Raw genomic sequence first — 12,967 nt, 5'->3', positions numbered from 1 at the left:
ATCTTGGTTGTTTCCGTAGTGATGTTTCCATTCTCATCTCTGAGTTTATTAATTTGGGTGTGTTCTCTCCTTTTTCTGATAAGGTTTGCTAAGGGTCTGTCAATTTTGTTAAGTTTTTCGAAGAACCAACTCTTTGTTTTGTTGATTCTTTCTATAGTTTTTTTGGATTCTAATTCATTTAATTCTGATTTAATTTTGATTATTTCTTTCCGTCTATTGGATTGGGGTTTATCTTGCTGCTCTTTTTCAAGGAGGTTTAGATGTGTCATTAAATTGTTAGTTTCAGATCTCTCCAATTTGTTGATGTAGGAGCTCAGAGCTATAAACTTGCCTCTGAGTACTGCCTTTGCTGTGTCCCAGAGGAGCTGGTAATTTGTGTGTTCATTTTTGTTGAATAGCATGAACATTTGAATTTCCTTTCTAATCTCTTCCATGACCCACTCATGATTCAGCAGTGTGTTGTTCAGCCTCCATGTGATACTGGACTTTCTTTGGTGGCTTTTGGTGTTGAGTTCTAATTTTATTCCCTTGTGGTCAGAGAGAATGCAAGGTATAACTTCAATGTTTCTGAATTTAGACAAGTTTGCTTTGTGGCCTAAAATGTGGTCTATTTTAGAAAACGTTCCATGTGCTGCTGAGAACGTGTATTCTGATGCTGCTGGGTGAAATGTTCGGTAAATGTCTGTTAAGTCTAGTTGATCTATGCAGCTGTTTAGATCTGCGGTTTCTCTGTTGAGTTTTTGCCGAGTTGATCTATCTAGTGGGGAGAGTGGTGTGTTAAAATCCCCAACAATTAATGTCTTTGGATCTATATGGGATTTGAGGGAAAGTAGTGTTTCTTTGATAAATTTGGGTGCTCCATTGTTTGGCGAATAGATATTTAGAATTGTAATATCCTCCTGAAGGAGAGATCCTTTAATTAGTATGTAGCGACCTTCTTTATCTCTTCTCACGAATTTTAGTTTGAAGTCTATTTTATCTGATATTAGGATTGCAACTCCCGCCTGTTTATGAGGGCCGTTTGCTTGGTAGATTTTGTTCCAGCCTTTAATCTTGAAAATGTGTTTGTTTTTACGGGCAAGATGTGACTCCTGCAGGCAGCAGATAGAAGGGTCTTGTTTTTTAATCCAACTAGACAGTCTATGTCGCTTAATTGGAGAATTCAGTCCGTTAACGTTAAGAGATAGGACTGAGAGGTATTTGGGAGTTCCTGCCATGTTATCCACCTTCTTGGGGGCTGTGAAAACTGGGTTCTTCCTAAGGTTCTTGGATTCTCAGTTTGGGTGCAGTTTCTTGGCCTTTGTTGCATTCTTGTTGGTTTTCTATGTGTAGGACATCTTTAAGAATCTTTTGCAGGGCTGGTTTGGTGGAGATGTATTGTTTCAATTTTTCTTTGCTATGGAAGGTTTTTATTTGGCCTTCAGTTATGAAGGAGAGTTTAGCTGGGTACAGTATTCTTGGTTGGTAGTTGTTTGTTTTTAGGGCATGGCATACATCATTCCAGGCTCTTCTTGCTTTGATTGTCTCTGCTGAGAAATCTGAGGTAATTCTAATTGGTTTCCCTTTATAGGTGATTAACCTTTTCTCCTTGACAGCTTTAAGGATCTTTTCCTTGGTCTGGGTTGATCCTGTGTGGATTATAATGTGACGGTGGGATGTCCTATTCTGGTCTGGTCTATTTGGGGTTCTAAAAGCTTCTTGTATCTGAATAGGCCTATCTTTTTGTCTGTTTGGGAAGTTCTCTGCTAGGATCCTGTTAAACAAATTTCCTAGACCATTAACTTCTGTTTCTAGGTGCTCCTCTACACCCATTATCCTTAGATTGGGCCTTCTGATGGTGTCTTCCAGGTGTTGGATAGACCTATCATATTTCTTGGACTTGTCTTGGATGGTTGTATGTTCTTTCTCTATAATATCTAGGCTGTCTTCAATCCCTGAGATTCGATCTTCTGCATGGTCTAACCTGCTGTCAAGACTCTCTACTTTGTTTTTTTTATCTCTTTTCCTTCTAATTGGTCAGCTTTGATGGCTTCAAGTTCTTTGTTGAAGCTCTGTTTTAGGTCTTGTATGAATTTCTTTACTTCCTTAATTTGGTGTTCAGTGTTTGTTCTCAAATCACTTAGTTGATTGGTTATGGTTTCTTTGGACTCCCATTCCTTCTGTTGGGTTCCATTCAGCATTCCTTTTGTGGTCTCCCTGACTTCCTTCAGCTCTTTGTTAATGGATTCCATGAATGCCTTTAGTGATCTTTGTGTATTCTCTACCTGGTCTCTCAATTCCTGAATTACTCTTTGATTAGCTTCCTCCCGTCTGTGGGATTCCTGCAGTTCTCTTTCTTCCCGTTCGTGGGATTCCTGCAGTTCTCTTTGAGTGTTCTCAGCCTGCTCACGCCATTCCTCCCTTTCTCTTTGAGTATTCTCAAGTTGTTCACGCAAATCCTGTATCAGTTTTTGAGTAGCTTCCTCATGCTTATGATATTCCTGTATAAACTTCTGGGATGCCTCCTCTCTCTCCCTATCACGCTCATACAGAGTCCTTTGTACATTGTCAAACTTCTCATTTATCATGTTTGCTATTAGTGTTTGTAGAGCTATTTGGGAACTCTCCTCTGGATTTTTCTTTATCTGTTCTAATCCCTGATTATCAAGATTGGGAATTGAGATACCTGAATTTGCCATTTTTCTTGTGTTTTTCCGGCTTACTCGGCCCATTTGAGATGAAGATTGCACCAGTTTTGTGCTAGAACACTATCTTAAGGCAACCATCAACCAAAGTTTGCATTTGTACAGTCAATAGTCTACAGATACAATCTAGTTCAACAGTTACATCTATTCAACATCAAACAACTATATGTTAAAGGACTTCGAACCGCAGAAAAGAATTTGGAAAACCAGAAATTATTAGGATTAGGGAGAGATGTGGGTAAAAAAATAGGAATAGATTGGTGTGGGGAGGCACAGGGAGAGTTAACTATGTCCTAATCACAATGCAGGAAATGGGTTGGGTAGGATGCAAGTAGAGAGAGAGAAAAAAAGAAGAGACGGAAAGGGGAATAAAGAGAGACCAGAAAAAAAATAGAAACATAAAAATTAATGTTATTATAGAGGTTAAAAGACCGTCTATTTCGAGAGGAATGTAAATATGTTCAGAGAAGGGGAGGGACATAGAGGAGATGTGAAAAACTTTAAGGATGGGAAAGGGAGAAGAAAAGATCAGAAGTTCAGTAGATCTAGATAAAAAACAAAAAGATAATTAAGAAAGAAAGAAAAAGAGAAAGAAGACAAGAAAAGAAAGGAAAACGCTCATTCACGTATTCCTAAAATAAAAATTATAAGATGAGGAAAAAAAAAAAGTTACTGGAAAACGATTATTTTTTCAGAAGAGGCAAAAATTAAAGATTAATAAAAGTTTTAGAAGGGAAAAAAATTTATATATATATATATATATTTATATATATATGTATATATATATATATGGTAACAAAAAACAAAAAACAAGCAAAAAAAAGAAAAGAAGAAGAAGAAGAAAAAAAAAGAAAAAAAAAGTCTTTTGATTTTTTTTTGGGGGGGGGGAGGAGTGGGAAGAATCCTGTATCTCCCTTTTGTCTCTAACCAGTCTCTTGTTGGAGTCTCTGGTCAGCTTGAGGTCCTGTGGCTTGATTGGTTTCTTAAGTCGGTTGGTTGGAAGAGGCAGAAAAATGCTCTGCTTTACCCAAGATTTTGAGATCCCCCTCCCAGGTTAGTTTTCTGGGAGGGTGATCTGCTTTGAGAATCACAAAAGAGGGGGATGTGGTGGTGAGGCTAGGTTCTGGGTAGAGTTGAGGCCTTTCAACAAACAGTAGCTTTTCCCTGGGGCTATTTTGTGATAAAGCTCACAGCGCCCAGCCTGGAGCCACTCCCAGGGTTTCTGTTTTTCAATTGATTGTGGTGGCTGCTAGAGGGAGGGGCAGCCTCTGGCTCTGGTTACCCAGTGAGGCAAGGCACTCCAATGGCTGGCGCCTGAGCTGGGTGACTTTTCCCTGGATGGAGCTGAGTCTGGCAGGTCACTTCGCCGTTAAGTTCTTGTGACCTGCTAAATGACTCGTTTTATTCCAAGGCCTGAGCTGGAGCTAGCAGCTCCTCCAAGCTTTGTCGGTATCCAAGATGGAGATCACCGGTGCTGGGGGGGGAGGGGTGGCCTTCCCTCCTCTGCTCCCTGAGGAGTGAGGACGTCAGGCTTGTACTCACGCCGAGTCTTGGATCCTGGGTCGTCTCTGGTCTGCAAACAGCAGGATGAAGATGTCCGCTCCTTGTCGGTTCTTGTTGGTGTTGAGTAGAATCCGCTCGTCCACTGCGTCTGGCTCCTTTGTCCCCGACTCTCTGTGTCTCAGGTATGACCCCGCGGCGGTGGTCGCCGCCGCGACCCTGCCGCCGCAGCGGCAGCTGCTGGCAGGCGCTCAGATGTGTCTTTTTGCCTTGGCTTCCCCTCTCTTGTCTAACTCTCTGTCCTGTGATGGCACACTTGGTGTGATTCTCTGGCTTAGGACTGTTCACTGGAACTCTATAACTGCTTTCTATGCGAGAGCTTGTTCAGATTCCAGCTTCTCCTCCGCCATCTTCTATTAAACAGTTTTTAAGAGTCTTATCTTGAGGTGGTTTTGAGTACGCTGCGCCTTCCATCTCGCTGGCTCTGAGGGGTCTGTTCTGTCTCCAGGTGGCACTCGCTTGACGTGGGAGGCGTGGATCCAGGCAGCGATCCCGTCTACCTTTAACGCAGTGGGTGTAGTCAGCAGTACGATGTATGGGCCCTTCCACCGTGGCTCGAGGGTCTTGGACTGGTGCCTCCTCACGTACACCTCGTCGCCAATCTGGAAGGGGTGTGGGATAGTGGAACTCCCCGCTGAGTAGGCAGCAGCCAAAGGTCGCCACACCTGCCTCTGGATAAGTTGTAGAGCCCGTAGCCACGCCTGTAAGCTTTGGGTATTTGCAAAAGAATCAATGGCAGGGTCAAGAAAATCTGCTATAGGAGGGGGCCCCCCATATAGGATTTCATAGGGGGTCAATCCATGGCTTGCCGGAGTATTTCGAGCTCTATACAGGGCCATGGGAAGGAGTTGGACCCAGTCTTTAGTGCCAGTTTCTAGGGCTAATTTAGTTAGGGTCTCTTTAATTGTCCTATTCATTCATTCTACCTGCCCTGAACTTTGGGGGCGATAAGCACAATGTAATTTCCAATCTATCCCCAACAGCTTGGCCACCATCTGACTTACCTGAGAGACGAAAGCAGGGCCATTATCTGACCCTATTACCTTAGGGAGCCCAAACCGAGGAAAAATCTCTTCCAGAATTTTTTTAACTACCACTTGTGCAGTTTCTTGTTTAGTGGGGAAAGCTTCTGTCCAGCCGGAGAAAGTGTCCACAAAGACCAGGAGATACTTAGCTCCATACTTGCCAGGCTTAACTTCGGTAAAATCGACCTCCCAGTTAGTACCGGGTCGCTCTCCTCTCATTCTGACTCTAGCGGGCGCTTGGAATCGGCCTGCATTGACCTTGGCGCAGGGAATACAAGAGTCTATGACCTGTTTAATTATGTCCGATAGATCTGGAATGTAATGAAACTGCTCCTGCCTTTGTAAAAGAGTCTCTAACTTCTTATACCCCAAATGGGTCCACCTGTGTAAGTAGGTAACCAACCTTTTTGCATCTTTTCGGGGTAATATTGTCCGGTTTTTATATTCCCAAGTCCCAGTCGAGTTATCGAAGGTTGCCTTCAACTTTTTGGCCACCTCTACGTCCTGATCCGAATACTGGAAGAGAGGTAGTCTGTTTGGCTGTTGTTTTTGTGATGTAACTAAAGCAAAAGTTTGGTTTTGCAAGGCCGCCGCCCTAGCAGCCTCATCCGCCATCCTGTTTCCTGCTGCTACAGGGTCCCTTCCCACTTGATGGCCTGGGCAATGGATGATGCTCACCTTTTTAGGTAGGAAAAGGGCTTGTAAGAGATCCAGGATTTCCTCTTTGTTTTTAATGTCTTTTCCCGCCGAGGTCAGCAGACCTCGTCTCCTATAGATCTCTCCATGGACGTGCGCGGTTGCAAAGGCATACCGGCTGTCCGTGTAAATGTTGATTTTCTTTCCTCGAGCCTTTATTAATGCCTGCGTCAGGGCAATGAGGTCAGCCCTCTGTGCTGAAGTCCCAGGCTCTAGGGCTGAAGCCCAGATGACTGTGGTTCCATCTACCACTGCAGCCCCTGCCCTTCGCTCACCGTTATGCAGGAAGCTGCTCCCATCTGTGTACCAAGTGTGTTCAGCGTCTGGTAGAGGTTGGTCAGTCAAGTCCTCACAGGTCCCCTGTCCCTCCGCCAGAATCTGATGGCAGTCATGCTCAATGGCGAGGTGAGAGTCCGAATCCGGAAGCAGAGTTGCTGGGTTGAGAGAGACTGCGGCCCCAAATCAGATCCGGTCGGGATTTAGCAACATTGTCTGGTAATGGGTGATCCAGGCGTTTGAAAGCCAACGATCAGGGGGCTGGCGAATTACTGTCTCTATGGCATGCGGGGCCATCACTTATCCGAGTCCTTTACCAAAACAGCCACAGCTGCAATGATGCGGAGGCACGGGGGCCACCCAGCTGCCACATTGTCCAGTTTTTTTGAAAAATAAGCCACCGGTCTCTTCCAGGGCCCTAGCTTCTGGGTCAGGACTCCTTTAGCAATTCCTTGTCGCTCATCCACATATAAGGTGAATGGCTTATTTACATCTGGAAGGCCTAGGGCTGGAGCTGACAATAGGCCTTTTTAATCTGATCAAAAGCATATTGTTGTTTCTTTTCCCATCGGAATGGGGTATTTGCCTTGGTAAGGGGGTACAGAGGGGCTGCCAGTTCAGCAAACCCTGGTATCCACAAGCGACAGAATCCCGCACTCCCTAAGAACTCCCTCAGTGCTCGCGCACTTGTGGGCGGAGGGATCTGGGTGATGGCTTGTTTGCGGCTCTCTGTTAGCCACCTCTGCCCTCCTTCCAGCTTGTAGCCTAGATAGGTTACTTGTTGGACACAAATTTGGGCCTTTTTAGCTGAGGCCCTGTACCCCAATTCCCCCAGTCTCTTTAAGAGGGTCCCAGTACCTTTTAGACAGTCATCCCGAGTCTCGGCTGCCAGGAGCAAGTCATCTACGCACTGTAGAAGAGCGAATTGGGGATGATTAACTCTGAAGTCAGCCAGGTCCTGATGTAGAGCTTCGTCAAACAGGGTTGGGGAGTTCTTGAATCCCTGTGGCAACCTTGTCCAGGTGAGCTGTCCTGAAAAACCTGATTCTGGGTCTCTCCATTCAAAAGCAAAGATCAGTTGACTCTGAGGGCTTAGCCTCATGCAAAAGAAGGCATCCTTTAAATCTAACACTGTATACCATGTGTGACTCGGGGGCAGAGTACTTAGTAAGTTGTAGGGATTAGGCACTGTAGGATGTATGTCCTCTGTTCTCCGGTTTACTTCCCTCAAGTCCTGTACTGGATGGTAGTCTCCTGTCCCAGGCTTTTTGACAGGCAGTAAGGGGGGTGTTCCATGGAGATTGACATGATGTTAGGATACCCAGTTGGAGCAGTCTTTGTATATGTGGCCTAATTCCATTTTTGGCTTCCCTGCTTAATGGATACTGACGTATCATCACCGGAGTAGCCGAAGCTTTAAGTCCAATAACCACGGGAGGCTGATTTATAGCCAGTCCCATTCCTGCAGTCTCTGCCCAAGCCTGGGGAAAATCTGATAACCATTGGGGATCGATCGGAGCTGACTGAGGGCTTTCATGTAACCGATGTTCATCCTCCAAGCGTAAGGTTAGGACTTGGAGAGGTTGTCCTTGGGGTCCCCTAACGGAGGCCCCCCCTCCTTGGAAGTGAATTTGGGCCCCTACTTTTGAGAGGAGGTCCCTCCCCAACAACGGGTAGGGGCAGTCTGGAACCAGGAGGAACGAGTGTGTGACCAGTCCCGTTCCAAGATGTACTTTTCGCTCTGTTGTCCACCGGTATAATTTTCCTCCAGTGGCTCCCTGTACCCAGGACGTTTTATTACTTAGAGGACCTTTTGGTTGGGTCAGTACCGAGTGTTGGGCACCGGTGTCAACCAAGAAGGTAACTGGGTTGCCCCCCACTCGTAAAGTTATCTGGGGCTCAAGGGGGGGGCTCCTGGCCCTGACTGGCCTAGTGGTCACTTACCAATGACATCACCGGTGCTGATCTCTGGGCTCCTCTGGTCTGTTTTTTGTCATTGGGGCAGTCCCTGGCCCAATGCCCAAATTCTTTGCAGTATGCGCACTGGTCCCGGCTCAATGATAGTCTTTTTTTGTCTCCCGGGTTTCTCACTGGCCTACTCTCTCTCTCTTCTGGCTGTCTGACTGTGGTGGCCAGGATCTTACTTAACTCCCTGGTACGTTTCTTGTCTCGCTTGTCCTCCCTATCCTCCTGCAACTTACGCAACCTTTCTTCCTTTTCTTCCTGAGTTTCTCTCTTATTAAAAATTTTCTCCGCCTCCTTAACTAAATCTTGCAAAGTATACCCCTGAAGACCCTCCAGTCGCTGCAGCTTAGTCCGAATGTCCGGGGCCGACTGCCCGATGAATGACATAATGACATCGGATTGCCTATCTGCAGCAGAGGGGTCGAAGGGCGTGTACATACGGTACCCTTCCATTAGTCTCTCCAGAAATCCCGCAGGCGTTTCCTCAGAACCCTGCACTATCGCACGTACCTTGGCCAAATTGGTGGGGCATCTCCCAGCCCCTTTGAGACCCGCCAACAGAACCTGGCGATAAAGATGGAGTCGCTCCCTACCAGCTGCAGTACTGAAGTCCCAATTTGGGCGGGTTAACGGGAATACTTCATCAATCTCATTGGGCAACTGCGTCGGCCTGCCATCCTCTCCTGGAACATTTTTGCGAGCCTCCAGGAACACTCGCTGTCGTTCCTCTGTGGTAAGGAGTGCCTGTAAGAGTTGCTGACAATCATCCCAAGTGGGTTGGTGGGTTAGCAAGATGGATTCAATCAAGCCTGTCAGAGCTTGAGGATCCTGGGAAAAGGGCGGGTTATGGGTCTTCCAGTTATATAAGTCTGAAGCAGAAAAGGGCCAATACTGAAATTGGCCAGCCACCGTCCGGAGGGGAAAAGCATGGGCCGTCCAGATTCCCCCGCTCCCTCCACCTCGATCGCGGCGGAGGCATAGACGACTGCTAGGAGGCGGGGAGAGCGCCTGAGGCGGCGGTGGAGGCTGGAACCCCGCCCCCAGCTCAGTGGAGTCCAGAGAAAGAGCAGGTGGGGAAAGGGGGACCTCTAGTGGGCCTCTTTGTTCTTCTATTGGAGCAGGTTGGGCATAGGGCGGCGGCGGCGGCGGCGGGGGATCCAAGACTGGCGGGGAGTCTAATGGTAGTAAATCCGCCTGGTCATCAGGTAAAACCAAGGGAGATTGGGGGGAGGAACCCTTAGTTTTAAACTGAGACAACTCTTTTATGGGGTATAGGGAAGACGAGGGAGGGGAAAAAGGAACAAGGGGAGTAGAAGAAGGTAAGGGTACGGGTGGAGGGGAGGGGGCAGAGGAGAGAGGAACAAGGGGAGTAAAAGAAGGCGGAGGAGCAGGTAGAGGAACTGGTGTCTGAGAGAGGAAAGGCTTAATCCACTTTGGGGGATCCTGAGCAAGGTTTTCCCAAGTAACTATGTAGGGGACCTGATCAGGGTGTCCATGAGGGCCTGGCTGGAGGACTCGAGCTTTTACCTGTAAGAGAATGTCAAGATTAAAAGAGCCCTCCTTTGGCCATCCCACATCAAGAGTGGGCCATTCGGAGGAACAGAAACTAATCCACTTCTTCTTCTTGATTTCTAACGACAAGTTGTGGGCCCGGGCCGAAACTTCTTTCCAGTGATCTAGAGTAAGGCTTAAGGGGGTTGTTAGTTTTTGCCCCATTTCTTTAAAAGTTACAAGACAGATAACAAAGACAATCAACGCTAAACAGAAACAGACGAGACTAGACAAACGCCGCGTGGTGCCCGAGTGAGTACAGATGAGGAGGGAAACTTCAGAAGGGAGAGGCCAGCCGTGCCTTAACTCCCCCGAACACAGAGACACTCGGATCTCGTCCCTCCTCCATGCGACCCTGGAGTAGGACTCCAGGGCGGGACTAGGGTAGTGGGCACGTCTGCTTTTCCCTCTAGTCCACCACGAATTCACGCACCCTGGGGTAGAACCCCAGGGCGGGACCAGGGTAGTGGGCACGTCTGCTTTTCCCTCTGGTCCACCACACACGTCCTGTACAGGCACTTTTGGATCCCCAAAACATAAAATGAAAACGACAAGCACGGAGAACACAGAAAATTAGAGCTCTATCTTACCTCCAACTGGTCTTGAAATTTTGGGTCTGGGGGCACCTTATCCCGGACGAGCCCCAAACCTGAAAGACCCCAGACTCACTGGGATACTTTCCTCAACGGGAGGGTGCCCCAGGAACCAAGACTCCAAACCAGCAGATGCAATATGCAAGAGGAGTTTATTTGGCATTTGTGCAAACGGACTCTCTGTCTCGGGTAGACAGGAGAGTGCTGAGCAGAGGTTACAGACACTTTTAAAAGGAAAAACCACAAAATTAGCATAATACACACTTTGTCAAACAATTAGCTCATGGTCAATCTAAGGGGGGGGGGTTACATGGTTACAGGCCTATGATTGGTTAACATTTGGCTTGACTTGTGGTCTTGCCAGGTGGTCGTCGTCAAGGTCCATCCCGGGGATTGTTGAACATAAACTAAAACTGGAAAATATACACTATCTATAATCGCCGCCCTTGTCCTGAGGCAGGCTGACATCCGGATATCTGGGCCGGCCAATATCCTTGAGTCACTGCCCAGTTATATCTCTCAGGAAAGGGGGTTCTAAATGCAAGCATATTTACAGAAGCACAATCAGCAGTTAGTTAGTAATGGTGAAGTGAGGGTTCGTAGTTTTTAACCCTTCAATCTCTATTTTCTGTTTTAGTTTTTCTGTATCCTTTGTTTTGTGTATAAGTTTATGTGATCTGGATGAAACCGGTTCGATCTGGCTGGATCCGGATCGAACCGGTTTGAGCCAGTTTAATCTGGGTTGATTCAGTTGGCAAACCAGTTTGAGCCAGTGATCTTTTTCAATCCGGCTGGATCCGCCTAAAAATGGTTTGATCCGGTTTGATCTGGCTGGATCTGTCTCAAACTGGTTAGATCCGCCTGGATTGGGATGAAACCGGTTTGATCCGGTTCGATCTGGCTGGATCCAACTCAAACCAGTTTGATCCGTCTGGATCCGTTTAATCTGGTTGGCTCTGGCTCAAACCGGCTTGATCCGGCTCAAGATCTGGTTCAAACAGGTATGATCCAGTTAGATCCGGCTGGATCCACCTCAAACCGGTTTGATCCGGTTTGATCGATCCACATCAAGCTGTTTTGATCCGATTTGATCCGGCAAAGACCAGTTTGATACAGCTCAAACCGGTTTCATCCGGTTGGATCCGATTCAAACCGGTTTGATCAGGCTCGATCTGGCTCAAACTGGCTTGATCCAGCTCAAACCGGTTTGATCCAGCTGGATCTGGTTTAATCTGTTTGGATCAGGTTCAAACCGGTTTTGAAAGACCCTAGCCCCCTAGGATACTTTCGTCAACGGGAGGGCGCCCCAGAAAACTCAGACTCCAGGCCGGGAGATGCAATAAGCAAGAGGAGTTTATTTCACATTTTCGCAAACGGACTCTCTGTCCCGAGCAGACAGGGAGCCCCGAGCAAAGATTACAGGCTAATTTAAAGGCAAAAACCACAAGATTAACGCATAACACAAAGCATCCCATGATTGGTCCATTTAAAGGTCACCATATACACCAACAATCACTTTGCCACGTGGGAAATTTTGTAACACTCTTTGTAAAATGACTGGCCCATGGTTGGTTTAAGGGAGGGTTTACATGGTTACAGGCCTATGATTGGTTGACATTTGTCTTAGCTTGTGGTCTTGCCAGGTGGTCATTATCTCAAGGTCCTGTCTGGGTAATTTCTAAATGCGAACTGAGGAACACGTACTGTCTGTTCTTTATCTACAACCACTGACCTTGTCCTGGGGCAGACATCTGGGCTCTGAGACTTTACCCAATTCCTTATTTACAGGGGGGGGGGGGTTGGTGTGAGCGCAAGCAAGTTTACAGAAGCAGAGTCAGCAGTTAGTAAATTGTAAAATGGACGCAGCCCTAATTTTTCTAATTCTTCAGTTTGATTTGGTTTGATCCGATTTGATCCGGCTGGATCCGGCTCCAGTTTGATCCGGATTTGAGCCAGTTTAATCTGGTTTGATCCTGTTGGCAAACCCGTTTGAGCCAGTGATCCATTTCGATCCAGCTGTATCCACCTCAAAGTTGTTTGGTCCGGTTTGAGCTGGCTGGATCGGGCTCAAACCGGGTTGTTTGGATCCGGTTGTCTGGATCCGGTTTAATCTGGTTGGATCTGGCTCAAACCGGTTTGATCCGGCTCAACATCTGTCTCAAACCTGTTTCATCCGGTTAGATCCGGTTTGATCTGGTTTGATCAGGTCTGATCCAGATCAAGCTTGTTTGATCCAATTTGATCCGACAAAGACCAGTTTGATCCAGTTAGATCTGGCTCAAACCTGTTCGTTCTGGTTTGATCCGGTTGGATCCAGTTCAAACCGGTTTGATCCTGCTGGATCTGGCTCATACCGGTTTCATCCTGCTGGATCCGGCTCCAACCACTTTCATCCTGCTGTATCCTCCGATTTAATCTCAAACCGGATTGATCAGGCTCCATCCGGCTCAAACTGGCTTGATCAGGCTCAAACTGGTTTGATCCGGTTTAATCTCGCTGGATCCAGCTCAAACCAGTTTGATCCGGTTTAATCTGGCTGGATTGGGTTGGCAAACCGGTTTGATGTGTCTGGATCCGGTTTAATTTGGTTGGATCTGGCTCAAATCGGTTTGATTCG

General features: G+C 46.9%; 1 protein-coding gene across 1 annotated transcript; it reads right to left on the bottom strand.

Annotated features, from left to right (window-relative positions):
• Window positions 1-4,600: 4,600 nt before the first annotated feature.
• LOC138824181 (uncharacterized) lies at window positions 4,601-9,922 on the bottom strand. The gene is given in 5 exon segments (XM_070017846.1): window positions 4,601-6,540; window positions 6,543-6,767; window positions 6,770-7,526; window positions 7,528-8,142; window positions 8,144-9,922. Coding segments are annotated over 5 exon segments (5,316 nt in total).
• Between the last annotated feature and the right edge of the window lie 3,045 nt (window positions 9,923-12,967).

The sequence above is a fragment of the Dipodomys merriami genome, unplaced genomic scaffold (genome assembly GCF_024711535.1).
Source record: "Dipodomys merriami isolate MVZ:Mamm:240054 unplaced genomic scaffold, mDipMer1.0.p SCAF_1279, whole genome shotgun sequence".
NCBI classification, from domain to species: Eukaryota; Metazoa; Chordata; class Mammalia; order Rodentia; family Heteromyidae; genus Dipodomys; species Dipodomys merriami.
The sequence above is the reverse complement of the archived record's forward strand: the minus strand, read 5'-3'. Positions and strand labels throughout refer to the sequence as shown.